General features: G+C 41.3%; 2 protein-coding genes across 16 annotated transcripts in view; one reads left to right on the top strand and one right to left on the bottom strand.

The window, feature by feature from the left end:
* MAP7D3 (MAP7 domain containing 3) overlaps nt 1–16,847 on the top strand; it is a 37,153-nt gene extending 20,306 nt beyond the window's left edge. For 9 of the 14 annotated variants that reach the window (XM_072124386.1, XM_072124385.1, XM_072124390.1 and 6 more), the window contains 12 exons: nt 460–585; nt 2,111–2,259; nt 3,144–3,274; nt 3,467–3,723; nt 4,090–4,225; nt 4,599–4,779; nt 5,149–5,253; nt 5,768–5,821; nt 10,258–10,315; nt 12,281–12,464; nt 12,765–13,051; nt 14,809–16,847. In XM_072124386.1, the coding sequence (XP_071980487.1) occupies nt 460–585; nt 2,111–2,259; nt 3,144–3,274; nt 3,467–3,723; nt 4,090–4,225; nt 4,599–4,779; nt 5,149–5,253; nt 5,768–5,821; nt 10,258–10,315; nt 12,281–12,464; nt 12,765–13,051; nt 14,809–14,816 (1,676 nt within the window). In that variant the 3' untranslated portion in view covers nt 14,817–16,847. The remainder of the gene's footprint in view (nt 1–459; nt 586–2,110; nt 2,260–3,143; nt 3,275–3,466; nt 3,724–4,089; nt 4,226–4,598; nt 4,780–5,148; nt 5,254–5,767; nt 5,822–10,257; nt 10,316–12,280; nt 12,465–12,764; nt 13,052–14,808) is intronic. The other 5 variants (XM_072124391.1, XM_072124396.1, XM_072124399.1 and 2 more) reach the window with 2 other exon arrangements.
* A 1,234-nt stretch (nt 16,848–18,081) lies between these two features.
* Nucleotides 18,082–23,873, bottom strand: part of FHL1 (four and a half LIM domains 1) — a 43,073-nt gene continuing 37,281 nt past the window's right edge. For both annotated transcript variants that reach the window (XM_072123142.1, XM_072123141.1), the window contains exons 4-6: nt 22,251–22,420; nt 21,826–22,012; nt 18,082–18,880 (exon numbers count right to left, since the gene is read on the bottom strand). In XM_072123142.1, coding sequence (XP_071979243.1) covers nt 18,726–18,880; nt 21,826–22,012; nt 22,251–22,420 — 512 coding nt within the window. In that variant the 3' untranslated portion in view covers nt 18,082–18,725. The remainder of the gene's footprint in view (nt 18,881–21,825; nt 22,013–22,250; nt 22,421–23,873) is intronic.

Here is a 23,873-nt window from a genome sequence, read left to right as displayed (position 1 = left end):
GGCCGTGCCGCCGCTCTGTGTTGTGCCTGGAGCTAATCCTTCGTCTTTGCTTCCTGTACAGGACACTAACCAGTTATTGTTTCTAATACGTCGTCCCTCTGTTCCTCATCCTCATAACAGTCTGATGTACCAAGTTGCTGTTTTTCTTTCAGCCATATCCTGATCCGGATGTTTTCTAATATTTTTCTTTCCTTAAGCGCATGTGTAATTTTCCTCCAGGTTTTACTACTGACCCTACTACTAAATAAATCCAATGAATGCAATGATCAGTGAAAAGTATTGACTGTGAAATGTTTATGTCCTAACATTTAATATCTGATCCTGCCTGCTCTCTACTCACCTCTGTCACTATTCCACTTGGTGCTTTTGTGCTTTATGATGCGGTTTCTGCACTTGGTTATTTTCTGTCTTTGCACTGTAACTAGTCATAACAAAAACACATTTCATTTATCCATCTAGCTCATCGCCCCCCGAGCAGTCCCCTGGACAGTAGTTTAATCAGTCGTCTCCTCGCCCCTACTCAGTCTTCCCTAGCTAGGAGTAAGAGTGCTGCCACATTGTCAGCCGATGGAAAAGAATTGCCAGGTAACACTGAGTGCTGCATGTGAATCCTTGCAGTGGATTGCTTTGCATCATGCAGTCTGGAAAGCTTTGTCATGTAATGTATAGCATCATGGAGAATTAACCCCAGTCCATACACAGATTTTGCTACTTCTTTACAGAGACTGCACCACTTTTGGCCATATTGCACTGCAGCTCCATTGAAGATACTCCGTTGAATATGCTGTATAATGGAGATTAGCCTCCTGGCAAGAGTGGTGCACTCTCTTATTCTAGTAGTGCAGATTTGCTGATGCCATTTTCTTTTTTAGCAGTTCCAGTTATTGTGCCGTAACGTTAAAAGAATTGTATCATGAATTAAATCTATTCCACCCTATATAGTGTGAAGGATGGTGGTCTGAATGCTGGGACCCCCACCAATCACTACAATGTCGGTGTCAAGTTTTCTTATCTCAATGCTGCTGCTTTCAGACTACCGGAGAGCCTGCTCTTCTGCAGCAGTGTCATAGATATGATTGTGGCACCAGCATGCACTGGAGACACGGGGGTTCAGGCAGTCAGACCAATACAACTGTGGATCAAGAATAAGTTTAAAGGGATTTTACCCCATTAAATTACCAGGTAAGGTATGAAATGTTTATTTTCAGAATTCTCTTTATTATGTGAATTGTCAACCAAAGTCCTGAAAATGGCAGCACAGAACCATATTTACAGTCAAGTTTACAGGCAGCCAGAGTAGGGTCACTTCAGATGCCTCTTTCTTCAGTTTTATAGTACCTATACATAAAGATGAACACACCCCAACTTTAGGTTCAGTGTCCTCCATTTTGCAGCTCTGCCTACTGCGCACATGTTGCTTGATAGACTGCTCTGCAGCCCACCAAGCAACATAGGACACCAAACCTTAATTTGGGGTCCACTCATCTAAAAGTAATGCTACCCCTGCAGCTTCTAAACTTGACTCATCTCAGGCAAATATGATTCTCCTCTGCTTATATTGACTTGACTGTGGAGATGATTTCTCATAGTCATATGGTGAGATTTCTCATAAAAAAGGGAATTCTAGAAAGGAAATTTAATACCCTACCTAAGGAGGCTGGTAGTTTACTGGGTTAAAAGTCAGTGACTGGTTCCCTTTAAATGCACTATAACTCTTTAGAGTATATACAGTATAATGATGGCATTACCTAATCCACTAATCTGCACAATTTTCTCATTTTGAGTAGGAGCAATTAGACAAAATAGATATGGGTAAATGCCAAAGTAAAAAAAAAAAATTACTTATCTTAAAATAAATAAATGAACCCCGATGTAGTTAGTAAATGTACCCATGTAGTAGAGAGGGGCCTTTCTTCGTGGTGCTATGGCTTCTGTACACTATGTATGGGGTGGTGGTGGTGGTGGTGTCTGTGTTGTGCTGCACTGCGCGCTACCATCGGTGCTTCCCTGCTGTTTCTAACACACAATCTCTTTCTCTTTTTCTCCTTCCCCTCTGTTATGCTCTGCACTTGGCTCTCTGTTTTGTCCTGTCAAATTCTTAACTTTATAGAATCTCACCTCTGTCCTCGTTCAGCTTCAGCCACTACCACCAGTACCCCACCCTCCGTATCTAAAGGTCCCATGCGCAGCCGCAGCATCGACAGAGCCAAGACTCCTACCCCCGCAGCATCTGGTTCCACCACCTCAGAAGCCAGCCAGGTATGCAGGAATGGCTTGTTTTCCCTTTTATGTTTTTACTCTACAAATACAGCAAAACCTGAAAAGCAATGTCTAAAATAATCTAACATTGCAGGGGCTTAAAGGGGTTGTCTGGAGGTTGAAAAAGATGGCTTCCTTCTACCAAAAACAGCATCACACCTGACCATGGGTAATGTGTGGTATTGCACCTAAGCTCCAGTAATCTCTATACATATAAGTTGCAAAACCATCACAAACCCTGGTCTGGTGTGGCGCTGTTTTTGGATGAATCTGCACACCAAGTAATCGCCCTGCCACATCATTCAATGTCAGAGACTGCTGGATATAGACTTCAATTTGCCATCTCCTGAATACTGGTAAGATTGAGCGGCAGGACCGATGTGGGGACTCCTGCTCGGTTCTCATGATGATAGGGAGATCCAGCAGCCCCCCCTTACCCAATCAGAATATTATACTGGTGTCATGTCTCAAATTGCCAGTCGCCTTTTCATCTCTATAAAGGTGTGTCCACATGTGGCGTTAAAACGTGTTTTTTTTTTTTTTATACGCCTCTCAACAGGCGAGAAGATTTACCTAACCATATTGCTGGCAATATTGCTCACAAAACGCATGTGTTAACGCCAAGTGTGAACGTGCCCTAAAGTTGCTTCTTGGACTATGGTGCTTTGATCTTAGACACTCCCTCTGTTCTGTCTGCTCAATCCAAGAACAGGTCTCAGATTGCCAAGCACAGTGTACATAGTATATAACAACTTAATATGAAATTTACACTATGCAGTTTTCCACACTTGCAATTAATATGGAAGAACTTTGTGTTAACTTTTAGCACACATTTTTAAGTTTTTACCCTTTATGTAATGTGTACTCATTAAAATGAATGATAGAAGTCAAGTCTTGAAAAGTCTTCACCGCCTTCTGTGGGAAAACGGCCACCATCTCCCACTGTGACTTCAAGACGAAGGTCTCCTTCCCCTGCTGGTGTAACCAAGCGCGCTCCATCCCCAACACTTGAAAAGTGAGTACCAGTTAATCTGTTCCCCCGCCCCATCTTGTCCTTCCACTGTATCTCCAGTTACATTGTTTGATAAATTACAACAGTGTTCTTGGTCATTGTGAATCTTTATAAGAATTCATAAGAAAATTACATTTTGGTCATGAAGCTGCTCGTAACGCAGGGATTAAAGAGGGTCTATGTCTGTCGTTTTAGAAGGAACAGCAGCTCAGCGCCACAGAGGAACCGTCCACCTTCTCCAAATTTATTAAAGCAGAGACCTCCATCACCGACTGTGACTCATAAACCGGTTCCGATCCAGCGTCCTTCACTCACACCCACTGTCCTAAGCACTACCAAAAAGACTGCTGAACCTGAGACTAAACCAAAGGAGAAATCTACAGATGTGACGAGCACAGAGCCCAAAACCCCCCAGACAGAAAAAGAGGCAACTACTTCAAAGACCAAAGATGGTATGTCATTTTTTGTGATTTGCAAAAAGAGTCTGCAGCTTTCCCTCTGATCATAGGGATTGCTTCCTCTGAGGATAAATCTATTGTGCATTGGTACTCTGTTTAAATACGGAATCAGCAATCTGGTTTAGCTGACACGCATCTATGTCAATATGACAATGCACATTAGAAACTACAGAGCCTACTACATGTGAATATTAGATTTTAACAATGTCTTTATACAGAATAATGCACATCTTGCGGTTGCAAGCACAGTTTTTGTTCAGTAGTTAGCAACTAGTCAAAAAATATACATAGTCAAATTTTGGTTCGATACATTGAAGTTATGACTTTATAAACATTTTTTAAATGAGACTGTATCCTTAGAAAACAGTAACAAGAGCACATCAGGGAGCGCCACTGCTGAGGAAGCTGCTAAAATGTTAGCTGAAAAGCGTCGCCTTGCACGGGAGCAAAGAGAGCGCGAGGAGCAAGAGCGAATCCAAAGGCAACAAGAAGAAAGGTAACACATTTCATCATCATGGATGTTAGAAAGCGGCCCGAAAAGTCAGTTTTCAACCAAATTGTTAAAAATTTTATATAAAGTGAAGATTAAACATTTGGTGAGAAATTCAGCATGGCTTGTTTTCCGTTCCTGGCAATCCTTCCCCCTCATGCCTTGCTCATGTCAAGGTTGGCTCCAGGTTATAGCACTATTCTATGCCAAGCTGGACCTAGCATAGAATTGATGTGGGTACTTTAAGAGAACAGAGCTCCCTAGTTTGGGGTACATATTGCGGGGGAGAGGGACTGCTGCAACACTTCTTTGTTAGGTGCTATTAGCTTATTATGCTGCATAACACAGATTTTATTTAAGTATATACAAAATTTTGCAGGATTAAACAGGAAGAAATGGCCCGTAAAGCTGAGGAAGACAGAATAAAAATGGCCGAAGAGGCAAAAATATTGGAGGAAAAGCGAAAGCTGGAGAGAGAGGAAGAAGAAAGGCTTGCCCAGGAGGAAAAGATCCGCAGAGACCAGGAAGAACAGGAGCGTCAGGCAGAGCTTCAGCAGCAGGTGCTTATCATGTGTAAATGCTTGCGGGACCATTGGCTTATTATGTTACTGAGGTTGGTGTGTTTTTTAGGATCTGTTATGTCATCTCATCAGTTGTATATACCCATAGACTTGGGATTTTCTGGATAAAATACCCCTGCTATTATTATTTCTCAACTGAAGACATTGGTGCAGATGAAAATGGAAAGTACAGGACCTCCAATTTGACAGTTCTCTTGTCTTAGTGGCTGAAATAAGCAACACAGAAACCTCAGACAGTCTTATCCTCTGATCAGTAGATGTCCCAAAGATTGAAACCCAACACCTTGGTGATGGACTGTTATGAAATTAGGTATAATGGTGTGTTAATTTACTGTCATTATACTTAAGAGAGAAGAATCAGAAGCCAAAGCCCTGGAAGAAGCTGAGAAACAAAGATTAGAACGGGAAAAAATCATGCAGCAAAATATGCAAGAAAGATTGCAAAGGAAAAAGGTATCCAATTATCAGGGCAATGTTAAATGTGTCTTTTGCAGAGCTTCTGTGTGATTTCTTTAAAGGGGTTGTCCACTTTCAGCAAATAATTGATATGCAATATTCCTATATACTTTCAGTATGAGTTCCTCACGATTTTCTAGATCTCTTGCTGTCCTGCTATAGGAAGCGGCTACGTTTTGCTTCCAATGGATAGAAATTTGTCCATGGTCATGTGATGTACACGCATGTGCATGACTCTGTGATTATAATGAGCCGTGCAGCTGTGTAATGTTACATGGCCAGGGACAGATTTCTATGGAAGTAAACATTGAAGCTTTATAATAGAAGGACAGCGAGCAGAGATCTTGAAAACAGTGAGGAATAAATACAGAAAGTTTATTGGAAAATTGCATAACTTTTTCTTACACAAACAATATCAATTATTTACTGAAAGTGGACGACATTTACTTTTTAGTCACTGGTAGTACTTGTATTGTCTTATCACGTCGATGTAAAATGTTATGTCTTCCAGAGAATTGAAGAAATAATGAAGAGAACTAGGAAGAATGATCAGAATGACGCCAAGGTAGGTGCATATTTCTGCAGGTACTTATATATCACTGGGCTTGTAGGTTACCCATATCAGAAGTCAAGGAGAGCTCGGTCACATTCTCTAGGGAGATGAGAATTTTTTATTTTATGGTCTGATTAGAGCGCATGTGTTTGCTGAAAAGTGCTCTTAAAATTGGCAGAAATGTACCTTTGAGGCTACAAACCAATAGCGGAGATGATCGGCTTTTACTGCAAATGCAATTCCGTCTGCAGTTGCATTTGGGTTGGACTGATTCGCCCTTGGCTATTCAGCTAGGAATCCAGCTGTTGGCATTGGCAGCCTTTGCAGTTTAAATTGGATTTGTAGAACTCAATGGAGGACAATACACAATGGTCACATAAAGTCCTTCTGAAAGGGAGACATGTTGAGTAGTTGATTTCTGCATTCGCTCACAAGGGATATTGTGTCTTTTATCTGAGACATTTTTGCTTACTAGTGAACCAATTTTAATTCTAGATATTCACATCTAGGCTATTATTTAGTCTAGTTACGATATTGTAGTATTTACACAGTCATTCATCTGTGATTCTCAATAACCCAAGAGCTGTCTCGCAGAAGAGAATACTAGATGGTCATGCCCAACGATGAATGTTGAACGAAAATATGGATATTGAAAAAAAAGCTAGTGAGATTTGCACTGAGTAGTTCACAGTGAAAAAGTCACCAGTCTATTAATACATCCAAGAATCATTAACTGGGCTTAATGATATAACTTTTAATCTTTACTAATAAAATATGTTGTACAACAATCTTAAAGTGCAATATCGACTATCCAGTCACCAGAACCAGATAACAAGTACCATAACAAGTACCATAGGTCGCTTAAATCCTAGACCCATAAGTAATTCTCACTGCTACTCCATGCAATAGTGAACAAAACAGAAATCCTATACATAATCCCAAACATAGATTGACAATCTGGGGACAGTAAGGGATAAAATAGGGTGGATCTCACCAGTCTTCCATGTGCAGGTTACTTATCCAAAGGGTATCGATCCAGGTGCGTAGGACCTATCATTCCCTACGAACAGCTGGTGACCTGGCCCCACATGTGCTCCCATCCTAAGGGTGCGTTCACACGTTGCAGTTAAAACTGCATCGCAATCAGCTTTGAGGTGGTTTTAGGTGCAGTTTTGTCAATTGAACAGGTGAAAGACATGAACTGAACGGGTGAATGACATTTGTGGAGCAGGTTTCCCCTTCAAAATCAGATTCATTTGTTCAGTTCATGTATTTCACCTGTTCAATTGACAAAACTGCACCTAAAACCACCTCAAAGCTGATTGCGATGCAGTTTTAACTGCAACGTGTGAACGCACCCTAACAAGGACTGTCCCTCACAAATACTGTTAGTCCCTACTACTAATTTCTACTATGCACCACTGGGTTACAACCAATATGGGGTTAGAAACGAGCAGTGGCTTGCATAATACTTCAACATCCAGCATTGTAACTAGATCAATGGGCGTGGGTCAAAACATGGATATTGGAATGACTAGGCAACCAGCAAAAATTGTTTGGGTGGGAAATAAGTCTTTAAAGGAAATCCAGCACTTAATTTAGTGGTTTTAACCCAAACATACTTACTCTTTGGCATATGCCTCCTGAAACAGGGTTTGATCTTCATTTAGCAGTTAGTGGCTTATTTTTCGTAAAGGGGATTTAAAAAAATATTTAATTACCCAAATCGTCCTGTAACTCTGAATGACTGAAGATAAAAAAAACTTTCGGGAAAACCCTCCCTAGAGAGGAACCTACCACCCAAAAAAAACTTTCGGGAAAGCCCTCCCTAGAGAGGAACCTACCACCCACCTATTTCCCTCTTCGTACCCTTTTATGATACCATCCCCTGGTTTAGATTTTAAGATAAAAGTTTATCTACAGTAACCACTGTTATAGTTAGCTTATTATATATAAATTCAGTCTAATTGTTAAGCTACTATGTATAATCTAGTCTAATTTGCATGACTCAATGAAAATATTTTAAAGAGAAAAAATATTTCATTAACCCGTTCACGACCCGTGATGTAATAGCACGTCACGGGTCGGCCGCGGGTGCATGGAGAGGGCTCACGCGCTGAGCCCTCTCCATAGCCGGTAAGTCTTTGCTGCATATTGCAGCAAAGGCTTAACGGTAACACCCGCGATCGGTGCTAGCACCGATCGCGGGTGTTATCTCGCTGATCGGCGCCGGCAAAGCTGCCAGCGGCTTCAAAAAGATGGCGACGCATGGGCACCGCCATCTTTTCGAAGATCGCCGCTCCCCTTGACGTCATCGGGGAGCGGCGATCCGTCGCCATGGTAGCCTCGGGTCTCATGCTATCAGCACATTGTAATGTATGAGGAGTAAAATCCCCATATAATGCCATACTGTAGTATGGCAGTATATGATAGGATCGTACAGACAACCTAGGGTTAAAGTACCCTAGGGAGTCTGAAAAATAGTAAATATAAAAATAAAAAAAAGTTAAAAAAAAAGAATTATAATAAAAAACCCTAAAAACTCAAATCACCCCCCTTTCCCTAGAACTGATCTAAATATAAATAAACAGTAAAAATCATAAACACATTAGGTATTGCCGCGTCCGAAAATGCCCGATCTATCAAAAAATGATAACAGATTTTCACTGCGTTTAATCCCGTAACGGAAAATCACGTCCAAAGTCGAAAATGGCACTTTTTTTGTCAATTTTTTAAAAATGTAAAATTCTATAAGTGATCACAAGGTCGTACAATCCTAAAATTGATAACATTGTAAACGTCATCAAAAAACGACACCATCCACAGCTCTTTACACCAAAGTATAAAAAAGTTATTAGCGCCAGAAGATGGCAAAATCCCCCCAAATTTTTTTGTACAGGAGGTTTTAATTTTTTTAAATGTATGATAACATTATAAAACCTATATAAATTTGGTATCCCCGTAATCGTACCGACCCAAAGAATAAAGTAGACATGTCATATGGGGCGCACAGTGAAATCCGTAAGATCCAAGCCCACAAGAAAACGGCACAAATGCATTTTCTTTTACCAATTTCACTGCATTTGGAATTTTTTTTACTGCTTCCCAGTACACGGCATGGAATAATAAATACCATCTCTATGAAGTGTAATTTGTTACGCAGAAAACAAGCCGTCACACAGCTCTGGACATGGAAAAATAAAAAAGTTATGGATTTTTGATCATGTGGAGTGAAAAATGAAAATGAAAAAACAAAAAAGGCCAGGTCCTGAAAGGGTTAAGCCACAGGAGTTCCTGTGTACATCACAGAAGCCACTTCTGGCTCTGTTGGCTGCTAATTACTCACTGCTTCCTTCTGTGCTTATGTCACCCTCCTCCCTTCCATTCCCTGCTAGAGAGTTGTTGACAGCTGGAGGAGCAAGAGGAGCTGTTGTGACATATACAGGAGCCCCTGAGGCTCGTTTGCATATTTTTAAAAGTCCTTTTTCACAAAAATTAAGCCATTAACAGCTAAATGAATAACCGGTCCGGTCTCAGGGGCACACACCAGCATGGATTAAAGGGAACCTGTCACCACAGTTTCACATATACAGCTAGTGTCAGGTTGCTATAGGGCACCAGCAACTAACTGACCCCCTTCTTTTAGCTAAAAATTGTTTCTCTTACATCCACTTAAATCAACTTTGTTATATTACCTGACATCAGAGGGAGTGTGTCCTGCTCGGCCGGCCCCTCCCATCTACTCCTCCCCATGCTGTATGCCGACTTACTATTCAGCAGTCCTTGTCATATGACCAGGGTCATGTCATTTAAAGTCCTATACCCTTTACCTTTGCAAAATGTACCCCATTTATGTATCTGATAACATGAAATCAAAGCAGCCTCCATGGACTTCTACACACCCCCATGACTCCATGGAGACATGCTGTGTTTTGATGTGGTCAGATACATACACATGGTCCGCTTTGCAAATGTAAAGCGTATAGGACCTTAGATGACATTACCCTGGTAACATGACTTGAATGTAACACAAAGCACCATGTATAAAAGACTGACACAATATTTCATATAAGTAAATAGAGCTTTATATGTCTGTAGTTGAATATTGGCAGACGGTCTCTAAGTATAAAGATGCAGGGCAGTGATTTGAAGACACACCGCGCTGTCAGTCAAAATAAGGGGGTGTGGTGCACTGGTAACCCAGGAGATGAGAAGAGTCGAGAAGGATAATTTGCATATAAGAAAATGGTTGTAAATAATGCACAGGTTCCCACTGGCATCTAATTTTAGGTGAAATTACTTGTATCCCTTTAACTGCAGGCATTGTTGGTTTTAAGGGGGGATTCTGATGACAGGTCTTCTTTAAAGCTACTTCATCCATGTGGTTGATTTTCTTTAATGAAAAGTAAACTTTAACATAAATGTAATGTTGCTTCTCTGTTTGGAAGGGCGAAGACAGATCTGAAGAGGATGAAGACACTGGGGACGTAGAGAAGAACTTCCAAGGTTGGTCAGAGTTGTGTCCAACACAGTAGTTTTGCAATAAGCTTAGTAACTTTTTGGTCTAGGTTTTTACCAATTGACACTTTTGCGTGTAGTAACTTGGAAATACACTGCCAAGGGGCCTGTTTTAAAATGTGTACATTTACTTAAAGGGATTTTCCCACAAACAAAAGTTAGGCCCTATCCAAATTAATCAGTGGGGGCCTCGGTGCTGAGACCCCCACAGATCATTTAAACGAGGGGTCCCTCGGTCCTCTCGTCGCTCTGTCATGCTAATAGAGTAGACGCCCATGCAGGACCGTTCTTCTCTATTAATCTCTATAAAGCCAACGGAGATTGTTGAGCGCGGCGCTTGGCAATTTCCATCGGCTCCATAGAGATTAATGGAGCAGAACAGTCATGCGCGGCCGTCTGCTTCATTGGTCTGTTGGAGCAACGAGGGGTCCGTGATCGGCACTGAGACCCCCACTGATGAAGTTGGGGCCTAACATTTGTTCGTGGGAAAACCCCCTTTAAGGTGAGCTGGCACAAAGAAAGTTCTATTGCTGTATATATGATTACTGGAAACTAAAATCTACAAGGTTCAGGTTGTGGTGGCCACAGATGGGAGTGTCCCGGTATCTAATGCCAAAAGTAGTCCAATGAAGGACAATCTGAAAACTAGATACGGTGCAGTGGTAACCTAAGAGTCATTTATGGGCAGGATGAGGAAGGCATCACCTGTCTGTTCTAATCCTATAAAGGATCAACTTTGGTAAAAATTGCTGACACATTATTATAGAAAGGTGTCGCATCAGATTACCCTGTCTGCTGCTGAAGGTGCCCACAATGGACCTGTAAGCATCAGAACTGTACAATGGGATATTCTGCTGTTACTACCTGCCTAAACCTTTTCTGCATTAAGGACGGTGGCGACAAGCACTATAGGGACACCATCAACTCATTTGTAGCATGGAGTGCAGACTATAACCTCATCCTTAATACTAAAAAAACAAAGGAAATGATAATTGACCTACAAAGGTACAAAACAGCTCTGAGTCCAATCGCCAAGACAAAGCCATTGAATGAGTTAGAAATTACAAGTACCTAGGTGTCATAATAGATGACAAACTAGATTGGTCTGAAAACTGCAGCGCAGCAACTAAAAAAGCAGCATCAACATCTTATTTTCTCAGGAAACTCAGGTCCTTCAATGTATGCAGCAAAAGTCCTCGTTCTTGAGCGGGCTATTCTTTGCTATCATTTGTTGGGGAGGCACTGTTAAAAGAAGGGAGGCCTTCCACTGGGTTGGTTTGAAGAGGTCTGGCACCCACTATACCAGTGCATAGCGGGTCAGCTTAGCACATTCACACTGAATTTGGTAACTCCTTAATTCCAAAAGCTATCGAAATATACAAGAAAACCACCAGCTCCCACAGGACTAGTGTTGCCACCAACAACTAATAATCCCCCTGCTCAACCTCCCACCCTCTGCATCTTACTGTGTGGTTGAATTTCTTGTGTGTTTCCATGTATTTGTCTGTATTTCTCGAAAGGGATCAATAAAGTCTTATTGTATTGTAATACTACTCTGCTTCTACTCAGTATAAGCTGACCCGGGTACAAGCCGAGACCCCTAATTTTAACACAAAAAAGAGGAAAAACCTATTGAATAGAGTATAAGCTGAGGGTGGGAAATGCATTGGTCACAGCCTCCCCAGTATATAGCCTGCCAGCCCCCCCCCCCTGTAGTATATAGCCTGCCAGCCCTCCCTGTAGTATATAGCCTGCCAGCCCCCCCTGTAGTATATAGACCGCCAGCCCACCGTACTATATAGCCTTACAGCCCCCCTTTCCCCCTGTAGTATTTAGTTGGAAAAAGTAATCAAAATTTACAACTGAAAAAACAAAACCGTGAGCTTTAGATTTAGATGCAGCTTTGGTGCCACTTGTTGAATTACATTTGTGCTTTTTCTTTCTGTCTTTAAGAAGCCATTAATGAAGATGACATGTGTGAGGATACAGATACACCCGGAGATAAGGAAGAACAGGCAGACTCTCTGCCACATGAAGCTGCAGCCATGGAAAACAATGAACTTTTTACCAATGGGGACAAGACAGACATTGAGGAGAAACTGAACGGTCACTCATCTGCACCCATTCTACAATTCAGGTCAGTGAAAATACGCCACCTAACGCTATACTGATACAAATAAACAATGACAGGATTAGTGTGTGTAAGGGTTTTCATCACTGGACCCATCATTGAATGTGGCCCTTATGAAAATGTGGCCCATTATAAAAGTTATGGACACAGAGACCCACATCTATCTATTATTTATCCTGCATATCCTACACTGTAAGTGTATGGGATGAGACAACAGCAGCACAACCCTTCAAAAAGTGAAAACATCATTTTTATCAATTGTTGGAGCGTTTTCCAAATCTAATACACACATTTGTCCTATTACAGTCAAGTAACTGAGGACACAGCTATACTGAGCCAAGATGAAATGCATCGTAACGAAGATGACAACACAGATGATGGCGTACCAAAGCAAAATGGGAAATCTGCAGCGTGGACATTTGAGGAAATAATTGACTTGGGAATCCATTCCAAGACTAGCAATTTATCTGTTGATCCCATTGCTATGGACAGCTGTAACCAGGACCTCATTGAAGCTGCTACAATTCCACCAAAGTTAGCTTTTGAAGAAGGACAGATTAATTCTTTGGTTACAACAATGGAGACTGCTGCAGGTAAAGTAGATTTAACCAAATTGTGATATAAATTAGGTTACATATAAATAGATCTGTGTGTGTTCCCCAAAGTTCCAAGTATGGATCAAACTGGATTTGTGCTTCATTCGCTTCCATGTGACTGCAGGAGATGACTTCCCAGAAGTCCCCTAGAAGTGAATGCAGAACAGGTCAAGTGTTGCCTCTGTGTGGGGCACCGCAGGTCACTTGTAGCTTTCAGACCCAGTGACAAGACTCCTGTGCTGTGGTTGCTGTTATTAATGTGTTGTCCATAAAACATCTTACAGATTCCCATTAAATTAAAACTTGTGGACGGAGGGTAAATAAGCACAGAACTGCTATTCTCCTTACCAAGAGGATCAATTGTGGCTTGTTTTTAATTTTTGTGTGGTATTTTTTATTTCTTTAGTATTTTGTGCATACTACCTAACAAATATACATACATGCTTGTATATATACACCTAATGCACCAAAACGCCAATGTTGCTTGATATGTATGTAATATATATATATATTATAATATAATATATAATGTATGTGTGTGTGTTTAGAATTCTATTCTAGCTTCTTTGTTTACGTCCAGTATATAGAAATCTGTGTTTGGTGATGTGCTGGAAACACAAGCATTTATCACACAACTCCTATTACTCTCTGTGAAACAACGGCTCATGCACCCACCTGCCTGTCCATCACATTTCTATAGCAGCACAGCAAGAAGAGATCTAGAAAACCATGAGGATTTGATACAGAAAGTATATTGGAAAGTGGACAACCCCTTTAAGGGAGATGTCCCAAGTTTGATCGTTATCCCATATCCCATCACAAGAATGGACCCCAGCAATTTATGGGAACAGAGGTCTCCTCCTCGCTTATTGAATGGAGCTGCAAGTGAAGATTGCTTACTGGCCGCTCCATCCCACTGTATGTAGGGGAATTGCTGAGACTGTCCCTTAGTATAGAATTGAGTGACAGGACGCATGCTCGTGCTACATCTTTATTCATTTAGTGATAATGGGATTCCCTTGCTCATGAATTAAGGGGGTCCCAGTAGCTGGATCTCCGCCAATCAGATTGTCAGGAAATAACCATCAAACTTGGTACAAAATTATATAATAAATACATCTTCCAGCATAATGAAAGACTGCATGCGTTCATATGCATACAGACTTGGTGGAAGATGGCCTTTAAGATTAAAGGGAACCTACCATCACAAATCTACCTATAAAGGGTGGTAGGTGGATCAATAGGACATGAGGATAATCCTCACGTCCCCACACTTTTTTGATAACTTTTATTAGCCAAATATGTAAATTTTGTAAAGGGGCTATTGGGGTGTGGAGTAGCCGGAGCTGAGGCTACACGGCACAGCTACTCCACGCCCAGTAGCCTCTTTGTTCCTCCTACCCAAAATCTTTGCCGCATAGCTCCTAATAGCTGCGCTCCTCGTCCAATGAACCTGCAGTCTGTGCATGCGCAGAACAGCAGGCCCGCGCCTGCGTGGTCACTGCTCCAAAGCTGGAGCTGCACAGGCGCAGGCCTGTTGTTCTGCGCATGCAAAGACGGCAGGTCGGAAGAGGGCCGTGAGAAAGAAACGAAAAAAGGCTAGAAAGAAAATTCGAAGTGACCCTGAATCTTTACAGCAGCCCCTACATAATGGTACGTCGGTTTCCACGTGTGGGGGTGGGGGTTAGTGAATGGTTCTCTTAAATACCAATCTGATGTAAATTCATTAGAATATTTGTTTCTTTTGTCCCCAGAGATGTGACGTCTATGCCGGTCTCGTCCTGTTATTGCACTTCGCTCTCCAGTATTTAAAAAAACGCTGAAGCCTTGTCGTAAAAAAGCTGCTACTTCACCATATTACTTAGAGATGCAAGACTCCTCTAGCGAGGGAAGACACACAGGTTATACATCTGCACTTCTTCGGGGATGTGTTGGGCAGTTACACAGGGTCTCCGAAATCTTAGTCCTTACTTTGTTACATTGACAGAACTTTTCTTTCCGTCCTTATGCAGTAAGTTATTGTAGTCCTGTGCACTTCTAGCACTTATAATGGAAGTTAATGGTTACATGAGCATTTTACAACTAACCCTTCACAAGATGAAATCTGTTACACTTTCAGAACCATATTGGGGTTTTTTTATGAATTCGGCAACTTGGTAAGTGTATGCCATTACTAATGTCATAGGTTAATCATATTCACTCATCTGGGGAGGCCATGGTTCATGGTTAGAGGTTGTTTGGTAAAGGATCTGGTTTTCTAAAAAAAATGTAGCTCTCTCTTCCATTGGCTGTTTCTGTGTCTCAGATCAATACAGATAATCTGCAATACCAGACACAGCCAATGGACGTGATTTGGCAATATTGGACCTTTTTCTAATCCTTTCCACCCCTTTAAAAGACTTGGAGGTCAGGTCACTGTATCCTAGTCACTCCCCTGATATCACTATGTCTAGGTGTATGGATAGGCATCTTTGGTCACTCTACAAGTGACCAGACTTACACCCTTATCTTTGCTCTTGTCAGGATTTTTCTTTTTAAAAAAAAAAAAAACATTTCATAATTTTTTTTTCTAATGTTATACATTTTGTAAGTATTATTTTATTGTGTACATAAACAGCAGTATTAGACAACTACTTGATTGTTTTGAGGTTTCTGTTGGGATTTTACAGTGACCTAGCAGTGAGCGCTGCAGATCCCGTCCTTGCAGCGTGCCTATACATTTCACACTTCCCGACTCAACCTCTAGACATATCATTATTAGGCTTACGTAGGACGGCTGCACGGACATTGCCGTCTCTGCAGCATCCTCAAGGACTGCGGCTTAACCGCTTACGAGTTCCTTAAGAGCCATACACTGTAACGCTGCCAGGTCAGGCAACAGAACGTGGATTTATTTATCTTTCTAATGTAAGGACGGTTCACCTTCGGATGTGCAATGGTTAAGATTTATTAGATAACTTCGGCTACTTGATTTAGACAAAAGGTGCTCCAGAGCTTAAATAGTTAATATTACTATTTTATATCAGTGACCCAGCGAGGGCAGGGTTATGTTTACCAGCCTAAGAGCTGTGCACAGGGTTTGTAGCAGGTCTCAGGGTTGATTCTTACACAAAACCAGTACCTGTTTTTGGGAATAGTCTGCAGGTTTGCCACCTCCTTACCTATAATGCAGGCCGACTCTTCCTAGCAATTCCTTTTATAAGGCCTCATCATTCCAGTATGGAAACTGGAAGAAAATCTAAATTCTCAGGCGTTGTTGTTTATGGCAGGGGATTTATCAGGAGTTGGGGATTTCATGCATCTTCCCCCATCTGTTCCATGTATAAGCACATATTATACCTTAAAGCCTATACAATTCATCCAGTACAAGTCCCATAACTCATACATCCGGGTAGGGGGTCTCTCTTATGCATCAGATGCCCCCTGCGTTATGTGTATGTTACAGGCAAACGTCGTGAAGCACTTGATTTCATGAAATGTGGAATTTTTTTTTTTATCATCGCAGAGAGTTGTACTAGTTTATGTTGGTTTTTGGTTTCATCTGCGGTTTAGTCTTACACCCGTCATCGGCCTCCGCTTGATAGCAGTTGTTGTTCAGACAGAGCAGTGCCTTAGGTAAACTCTATATATATATGTATTTTTGTATAAACACTGTCTAATTCTAGCAGAGACAATCTAACCAGTAAAATGCTTATTATTATTTTTTGTGTGTGTGTTTATTACTTGTTAATTTCCTAGTTTCAGCTACTTATGTAAATATCTGTGCACTGTTAAATAAACTTTACAAATGTTACTACATTGTGCCCTGGTGTCTGTCTGTATCCAGAAGGTCCCAGTTACAGAAATTGCACCATATCTGTTCAGTGGTTGTGTGTGGTATTACAGTTCAGTTTCCTTGCTGGTAATGGGGATACATTGTAATACCATATGCAACCTGCAAGGGGGGCACTTTTTATTCACAGCTGCCATATTTTCATAATTGTGTACAGCCCCTTTATAAAGAGGTTCTGTGTGTGTGGACGAGCCCTCTACCAATGCAAGACGTATACTGACCTGTTCAAGCTCACACAGGTATGTCCTACAATTTCTTACTCTTTGCAACCCTGCAACTGTTGTGTATTAAAATACTGGATAAATGTGTAAGGCTGGGTCCAAATAGGACATTTGCAATGAAATGGACACTGCAGACTATTGTATTGGCAGCTTCTCTTCTGCCAATACAATAATCGCTGGCACATCAGCTTATGCGTTCTGTTTTCACTGTGGTTTCCACTCTTTTTATATTTCAAAGGTTGAAAGCAACCCAAAGCAATTACTCTATTTTCTTCCACAAAAAAAAAATCAATTTCCTGAGATTTAGACGGAATGTAAATGTTTCCTAGACAGGGTCTAATGGTACAGAGCGGTATTTCTCAGCCTGTGATAGTATGGAGCGGTAGCAATCCTTATAGTTGCGTATCAATTTGCATGACCTTAGGCTGCGTTCACACATTTCGGCTGGATTGCGTTTAGAAATGCAATTTAACTGAAACGGGGAGGGGCTGAGCCTGATCACATACGTTTCAACTGAAACACGTGCGATCAATACAAGCTCCTCTGCTTGTAAACACAATCCAACTGCAGCGTGTGAACACAGCCTTGGCTTTGACGATTTGACGGCTTCTGTAACAACAGACGATGTGTTCATTTCTTGATGGCCACATTTCCCACTGCTGATCTTACCGGTGATGTGAGTTCCACAACTACTGCAATAATATCTCACATCTTTAATCATTTGGTTATAAGAGAGTAGATCGGATTCACTCAGGTTCTGTGTTAAATCGGAGTGACACCCGGTGCCACTAAACTAGAGTACAACACATTGCAGACAATTGAAGTGACAAAGCAACGCCTGCAGTGAGCCAGCGTGGCCACAACACATCAGAGGGAGCCGTCCGTCACATTTCAGGCCACTGTTTCATAGCACCATGTACAAACTTCATATGGTGTGTACCGTTCTGTAAGTAATGACTTCAGTACACGACAGAGACTAGAATAAAATTTTATTGTGTTTATTCATATACGTTCATAGCAGGCATGCCAGTATGAGATGTATGGTACAATCATCATATAGATCTATTTATACACATATTTATATAGATTTATCCTACAGGTTGGTTTCACATCAAACCTACTACTCTGCTGTAATGAGTCATTACACTATTGATATATAGTAAATAGAACAGTAGTCCGCAGCCCGTGGCTCTCCAGCAGTTGTAAAAGACACTCTCAAAAGGTTTATGCTTCTTCTAGCGCCCCCTCCTGTCCTTGGGCTCTGTCTGGTATTGCAGCTTAGCTTTACACACTTTAATCAAAAGCATAGGCATTGCCAGACATAACCTTCAGACGGGGGGGTGCTGTTTTCCAGGTCCTGGAGTCTCCGGCCATGCTGGAATTGTTAGTCTTTCAGCAGCTGGAGAGCCATAAGTTGTACACACCTGGTGAAAAACCATGTAAAATCTCTGTTTTATTACAAGAAGCTTGAACAGATTGCGGCATGCATATATCATTATATAGATAGTGATTCATATACATTCTTTCAGGAAAGCACTTAATGTCATGCATATTTATAATGGTAAGTAGCTAAGGAGAAATCATTGCGATGCAGATCCGTGTGGCCGGACGTCTCCTCTTAGAGTTTCTTGGCACAGTCAGGACAGTAGATCTGCTCATTATGACGTACAAAGCGCTTGTTAGCCAACGACAGGGAGCACTTCTTACAAGTAAAGCAATACTCGTGCCATGAGTGCCCTTCATAATTCACCACGTTGGATCCCTTTCCAAATCCTGGGAAAGAAAGAGTCATATTAACATAGATCACCATAGATTTTACTGTGCACCTGCACTGCACAAATGGTCTTAAAGGGAACTTGTCGCCACAAAACCCTCAAATATAATCATTACTTTATGGGGGGCTCTAATTGGGTTGTAATGGTGTCTGTATGTGTCCTTTGGGTTGGTGCATGGAAACAGAAAAAAAATTATTATCTTCTAAGATGCAGTCATGGAGGCGAGAACTCTTGTAATATCTCCTCACAGAGCTGGGTGCAAGCACTCTCCCGCCTCCATGACTGTACCTAAGAAGATAACCACAGAAAATTAGTGTTGTGTGCCTCGAAACACGAATGCAGAGGGGCCACAACCACCATTACAACACAATTACCCATAAAGGAAATGGTTTAGATTAAAGGGAAGCTGTCACCAGAAAACCCCAAAGGAAACCTATCATCTGGGATCTACCTAATAATTTAGATCCGATGGTAGGTTGCTGTATTGAAATTGTAAAAATTGTTAACCTTTATTTATGCAAATTTTCTCTAGAGGCTACTGAGGCATGGAGTAGCCATAGTTCCTACTCCATGCCCTGGTAGCATGTAGAAAAAAAATTTGAATAAGATTATACTTTTAATTTGGCAAAACCTATTAAAAATTTTAAGTGTAACAGTAAAGTTACTGACTGAAAAATTGTTTTTTCAGAGCTGGAGAGAGCCTTTGACAACAATTCCAACGATACCTGTATCATTCTGCTGGATTTTTTTCTAGCCCTAGACACAGCCTGGTTTATCTATCAGTCATCGTTATAAAAAGCACTCAGGACATGCACATGTAATTGGACCACCTGAAGCACATGCTTATATCACTCAAGGTCCTTTTGTCTTGCACTCTTCTACGGGTGATGCCACACATGTTTTGAACCCTTTTTGGTCCGTTTTTAAGCAGTCAGTTCAAAAACGCATCCGTTTTTTGAAAACATCCATTTTTGACCAAGTTTAATTAAGATAATTGGTAAAACCTGTCAAAAATGGATGCGTTTGGACGGACTGCTTAAAAACGGACCAAAAACTGGTTCAAAACGCCATGTGTGGCATCATCCTAAAGCTCCTCTTATCTCCAGCTCTCCTATACGGTTTCCTATGGTGACCAGGAAGCATGGGAAATGGAGGGTATCCTGGGGGACAAGTTAAACCTGGAGCCAGCTAATTAGTGTAAATTAGAGAATTGTTTATTTTTGCTTAGTGCAGAGCTAGGCAAAATGTATTTGTACTTTACAGTTGTACTTTAAACAAAAAAGGCTGGGGAAACATACAGCAACCTACCATTGGAGCTACCTTATTTAGATAGATCCCAGAGGTGTGTTACCTTTACAGGGACACAGTCACCTTTAGACCAGCAGTCCCTTCAATGATGGTATAAAATATCCTTCCTAGATTTCCCTCTTATGTGCAATCTTACCTGTTTACCTATAACATAAAAATCTCAAGTTATGTGAAAAATCTCAGATTTTCCCAAGATTGTATTGTTATTGTAAATTTAAAACGTTTGAAAAAATATTTTCTAGTTTAGAGGCTGCTGGGAGAAAGTCACTTAAATAATGCCTCTATCTTCAGTTCATAGTACATGGATATTACACCATAAGCATATTTCTAACCAAAAAAAAAAAATCTCATCATTCAGATCGCATCAGACTTGTGGTTCTGTGATCAACACCAATAAAGACATAGTGGAGGTTTATCACCGCGTTGTCTGGCGGTCGCTTGAACTACTTCTTTGTCTCGTCTGTCAAGATAAAAAAAGTCTCCTTGACAGAGGAGATTAAAAAAAAAAAAAGTCTACAAAAAATAGTACCAGAAACCAGTCAATATGGTGATAAATCCCCCCCCCCCCAATAGTGTGTTTTTTTAAATTTACTGCCTTTACCTCTGTTTCTTTGTGCAGCTCACGGAACCACAAGCATGATGTGATCTGAAAGTAGAGATTCTAATGACACCATCCACACTGACAATAAGGACTTCTGCGGTGACACTACCCTGGCAGCTTCTAAACTTGACTCGTCTCGGGCAGATATGACTCGTCTCTGCACATTTTCAAGTGACTTAGTTGTTTTTTTGTTTTTTTGTTTTTTTTTACAGGTAAATGGGTAAGATTTCACATAAAAAGGAATCCTAGAAAGGACATTTTATGCCCTACCCGAGGGGGCTGGTAGTTTAATGGGGTAAAATTTAGTGACCAGTTCCCTTTTATAGTGGCAGTACATGTTTAAATGGAGTAAAGCAACAAGTGCCTGACACAGTTAAAATAATTCCGCTAGTGGTGGTTATAGGAATCTCATGATTAAAAAGAAATATCACTTTAAATTCTATCAAAGGATTTGTAGACATTGGATTACCCCGCAGTATTATCCCAAGACCTTCACCAGTTTATTAAACAAAGGGTCACCTGTCTGTCTGAAACACCCCCTGTCATTGTGCGGGAAGAACAGCACAGACCATTACTTCATATTGTAGGAAATACCCCTCAATGTTGTTGCACTAGAAAACTGGCATCAGAGGATGTGGTTTCAGCACACAACCAAAAAATTCACTACTTGATCATTTTTTAACCCCACCTCCCAAAGTACCGTGGATTGTTGTTTAAGGCACAAGAAATGCATATGTACAAGGTATCAGTGCAGAGACACTCCATAGTACCTAGAACTACAGTTCTGGTATCATTGTATAGATCAGAATAGTCATGGAAGTTCTGTGTGCTACAGAACCAGAGACACAGGCAGTAAAGGACATAGGAATGTGAGCTGAGGATAAGGATCCAATTCTATCTTTTACTGCCGGTATCTCGGATTTTACAGCTCACAGAACCACAGTCATTTTGTAAGATGGGCTCTCACACAGCTTGAACTATGGTAAAGATCACAAGGCTTCAGATTGATTATTCATACATTTCCTCTCCAGTACCTGTTATAGGGTTGTTACATCCAGAGCACTTCTTGGCTACAAATGTCTTGTAGCAGTCCACACAATAGTAGTGATCCTCCACGGCAGTGAAGCGCTGCCCAGCGAGCTTCTTGTGGCAAGTTTCACACACAAAACAGTCACCGTGCCATGGCTGGTCCTGGTAGGTGATCCCTCCGGATGTTATCGGCTGGAAACGAATGGCCACACTGTTACGCATCATTCATAACCTTATTTCATTATAAAGTTACAATACTGGTTAATTTTGCCACGAGTCGTTAACATACATTGCTTTACTTTTTATTGGTTTGTGTTTAGTATTGGATTAGTTCCAGTTTTACTGAATGGATTGGAGCTGCAATACTGTACCAGACACAGTCTATGGCTGTATGGGTGGCGCTCTTATAGCTCTCCTTGGTAGTACTCACATTCTTACACTTCACACAGTGTTTAGCAAACTTCTGCTCGTGGCAGTTCACACAGAAGATATCGGTTCCTTTAGGGAAGAAGCTCCCTGCCCCAATCGACTGCTTGCAGTTGCTGCATGTAAAACATTCCTCATGCCAGGCGCTGCCCTTATACTCCACATTTTTACCACCTGCAACAAGCAAAAGTAAGTTGTTGGTTTTTTTGGACATTTTTATGGCTTTATAGACAGAAGTCTTACTCCCTATACTAGACTGACATCCATAAAACTTGCTGCACTTAAAGGACATCTACCACCAGGATGAAGGATTGTAAACCAAGCACCTGTGATATGGATCCACTATTCTTTAAGCTTTATATGCCTTTGTTTTTAAAGGAAAAAAAGGCTTAAAACAGAGGTTCTCAACCTCTCTAATGCTGTGACCCCACAATACAGTTCCTCATGCTGTGGTGACCCCAATCCATGCAACTCGCAGTAAAAACACAGTAAAATTTCGGCTCCGATGGCTTTAGGCGACCCCCGGTTTTGGTCGTTCGACCCCCACTGGGGTCCCGACCCACAGGTTGAGAACCACTGGCTTAAAAGGTTATGTAAATGAACCTAAAGGGCTACAGGCTGCATTAACACCTGTGGAGCCTCTCAAGCTTATTTGCATAATTTTAAAAGCATCTTCTTGTAAAAAGATAAAAGAAGAGCTTGGTTTACAATCCTATATCCTGGTGATAGATGTATTTTAATTATAGAAGCGCATAAAGATCAATAATTCTGATATTGCCGCCACAGCCCCGAAATTTGGATTCCTATACAATATGGGGCATTGGCAGAAATGTGTCTGTTATAATAGTAAGTTCATGGTTCCTTGGGTATAAATATTGTAAGCATAGCATATGATGTATAGATCACTAGCACAGTGTGTGTGTATATGAGGAATATTTGTGGCAATTATTTTTAGCAGTCTTCATGCAGACTCCATTTCTAAAATCTCAGTTCTAGCACCGCTATAAGATCTTCCATATAGTACACACACAAGGTGTGAGGATAATCGGCCCATCTAATTCTTACTCCTGATGAGGTCTCTGCGCATGCTGACCCCTGCTCCTTCCTCACTGTAGGTTAATGTAATCTAATACATATGGTATTCTGTCTTGCTCTGACAACAAGGATTCAGTATATGTACCATGGGGGGAATTTATCACATGGCGGGGCTTGTGCGCCAGCGTATGACAAAGGCCATGTCCCCAATGTCCTGCTGGATATATCAAGAGGCTTAAAGGACATCTACTACCAGGATGAAAGACTGTATGCAAATGAGCCTGAGGGGCTCCAGGCTCCATAGGTGTTAATGGAGCCTGGAGCCACTCAGGTTCACTTACATACAGTCCTTCAGCCTGGTGGTAGATGCCCTTTAAGGCCTTTTGATCGACCCGATGGGCGGCAAAGCCGCCAGGCCAAACGACACGAGATCCATACTTTTCAAAAAGTATTCACTCTGCCATTAGCCATGCCCCTCCACAATACATGATAACCAGGATAATGCTCTGGTTACCTGGAGCTTTATCTCCATTTCCAGTAGCAGTCCAACCAGTCAGCAGAAGTTTACTTATTATCCAGATTATTAAAGAAT

The sequence above is a fragment of the Engystomops pustulosus genome, chromosome 9, assembly GCF_040894005.1.
Source record: "Engystomops pustulosus chromosome 9, aEngPut4.maternal, whole genome shotgun sequence".
Taxonomy (NCBI): domain Eukaryota; kingdom Metazoa; phylum Chordata; class Amphibia; order Anura; family Leptodactylidae; genus Engystomops; species Engystomops pustulosus.
The sequence above is the reverse complement of the archived record's forward strand: the minus strand, read 5'-3'. Positions and strand labels throughout refer to the sequence as shown.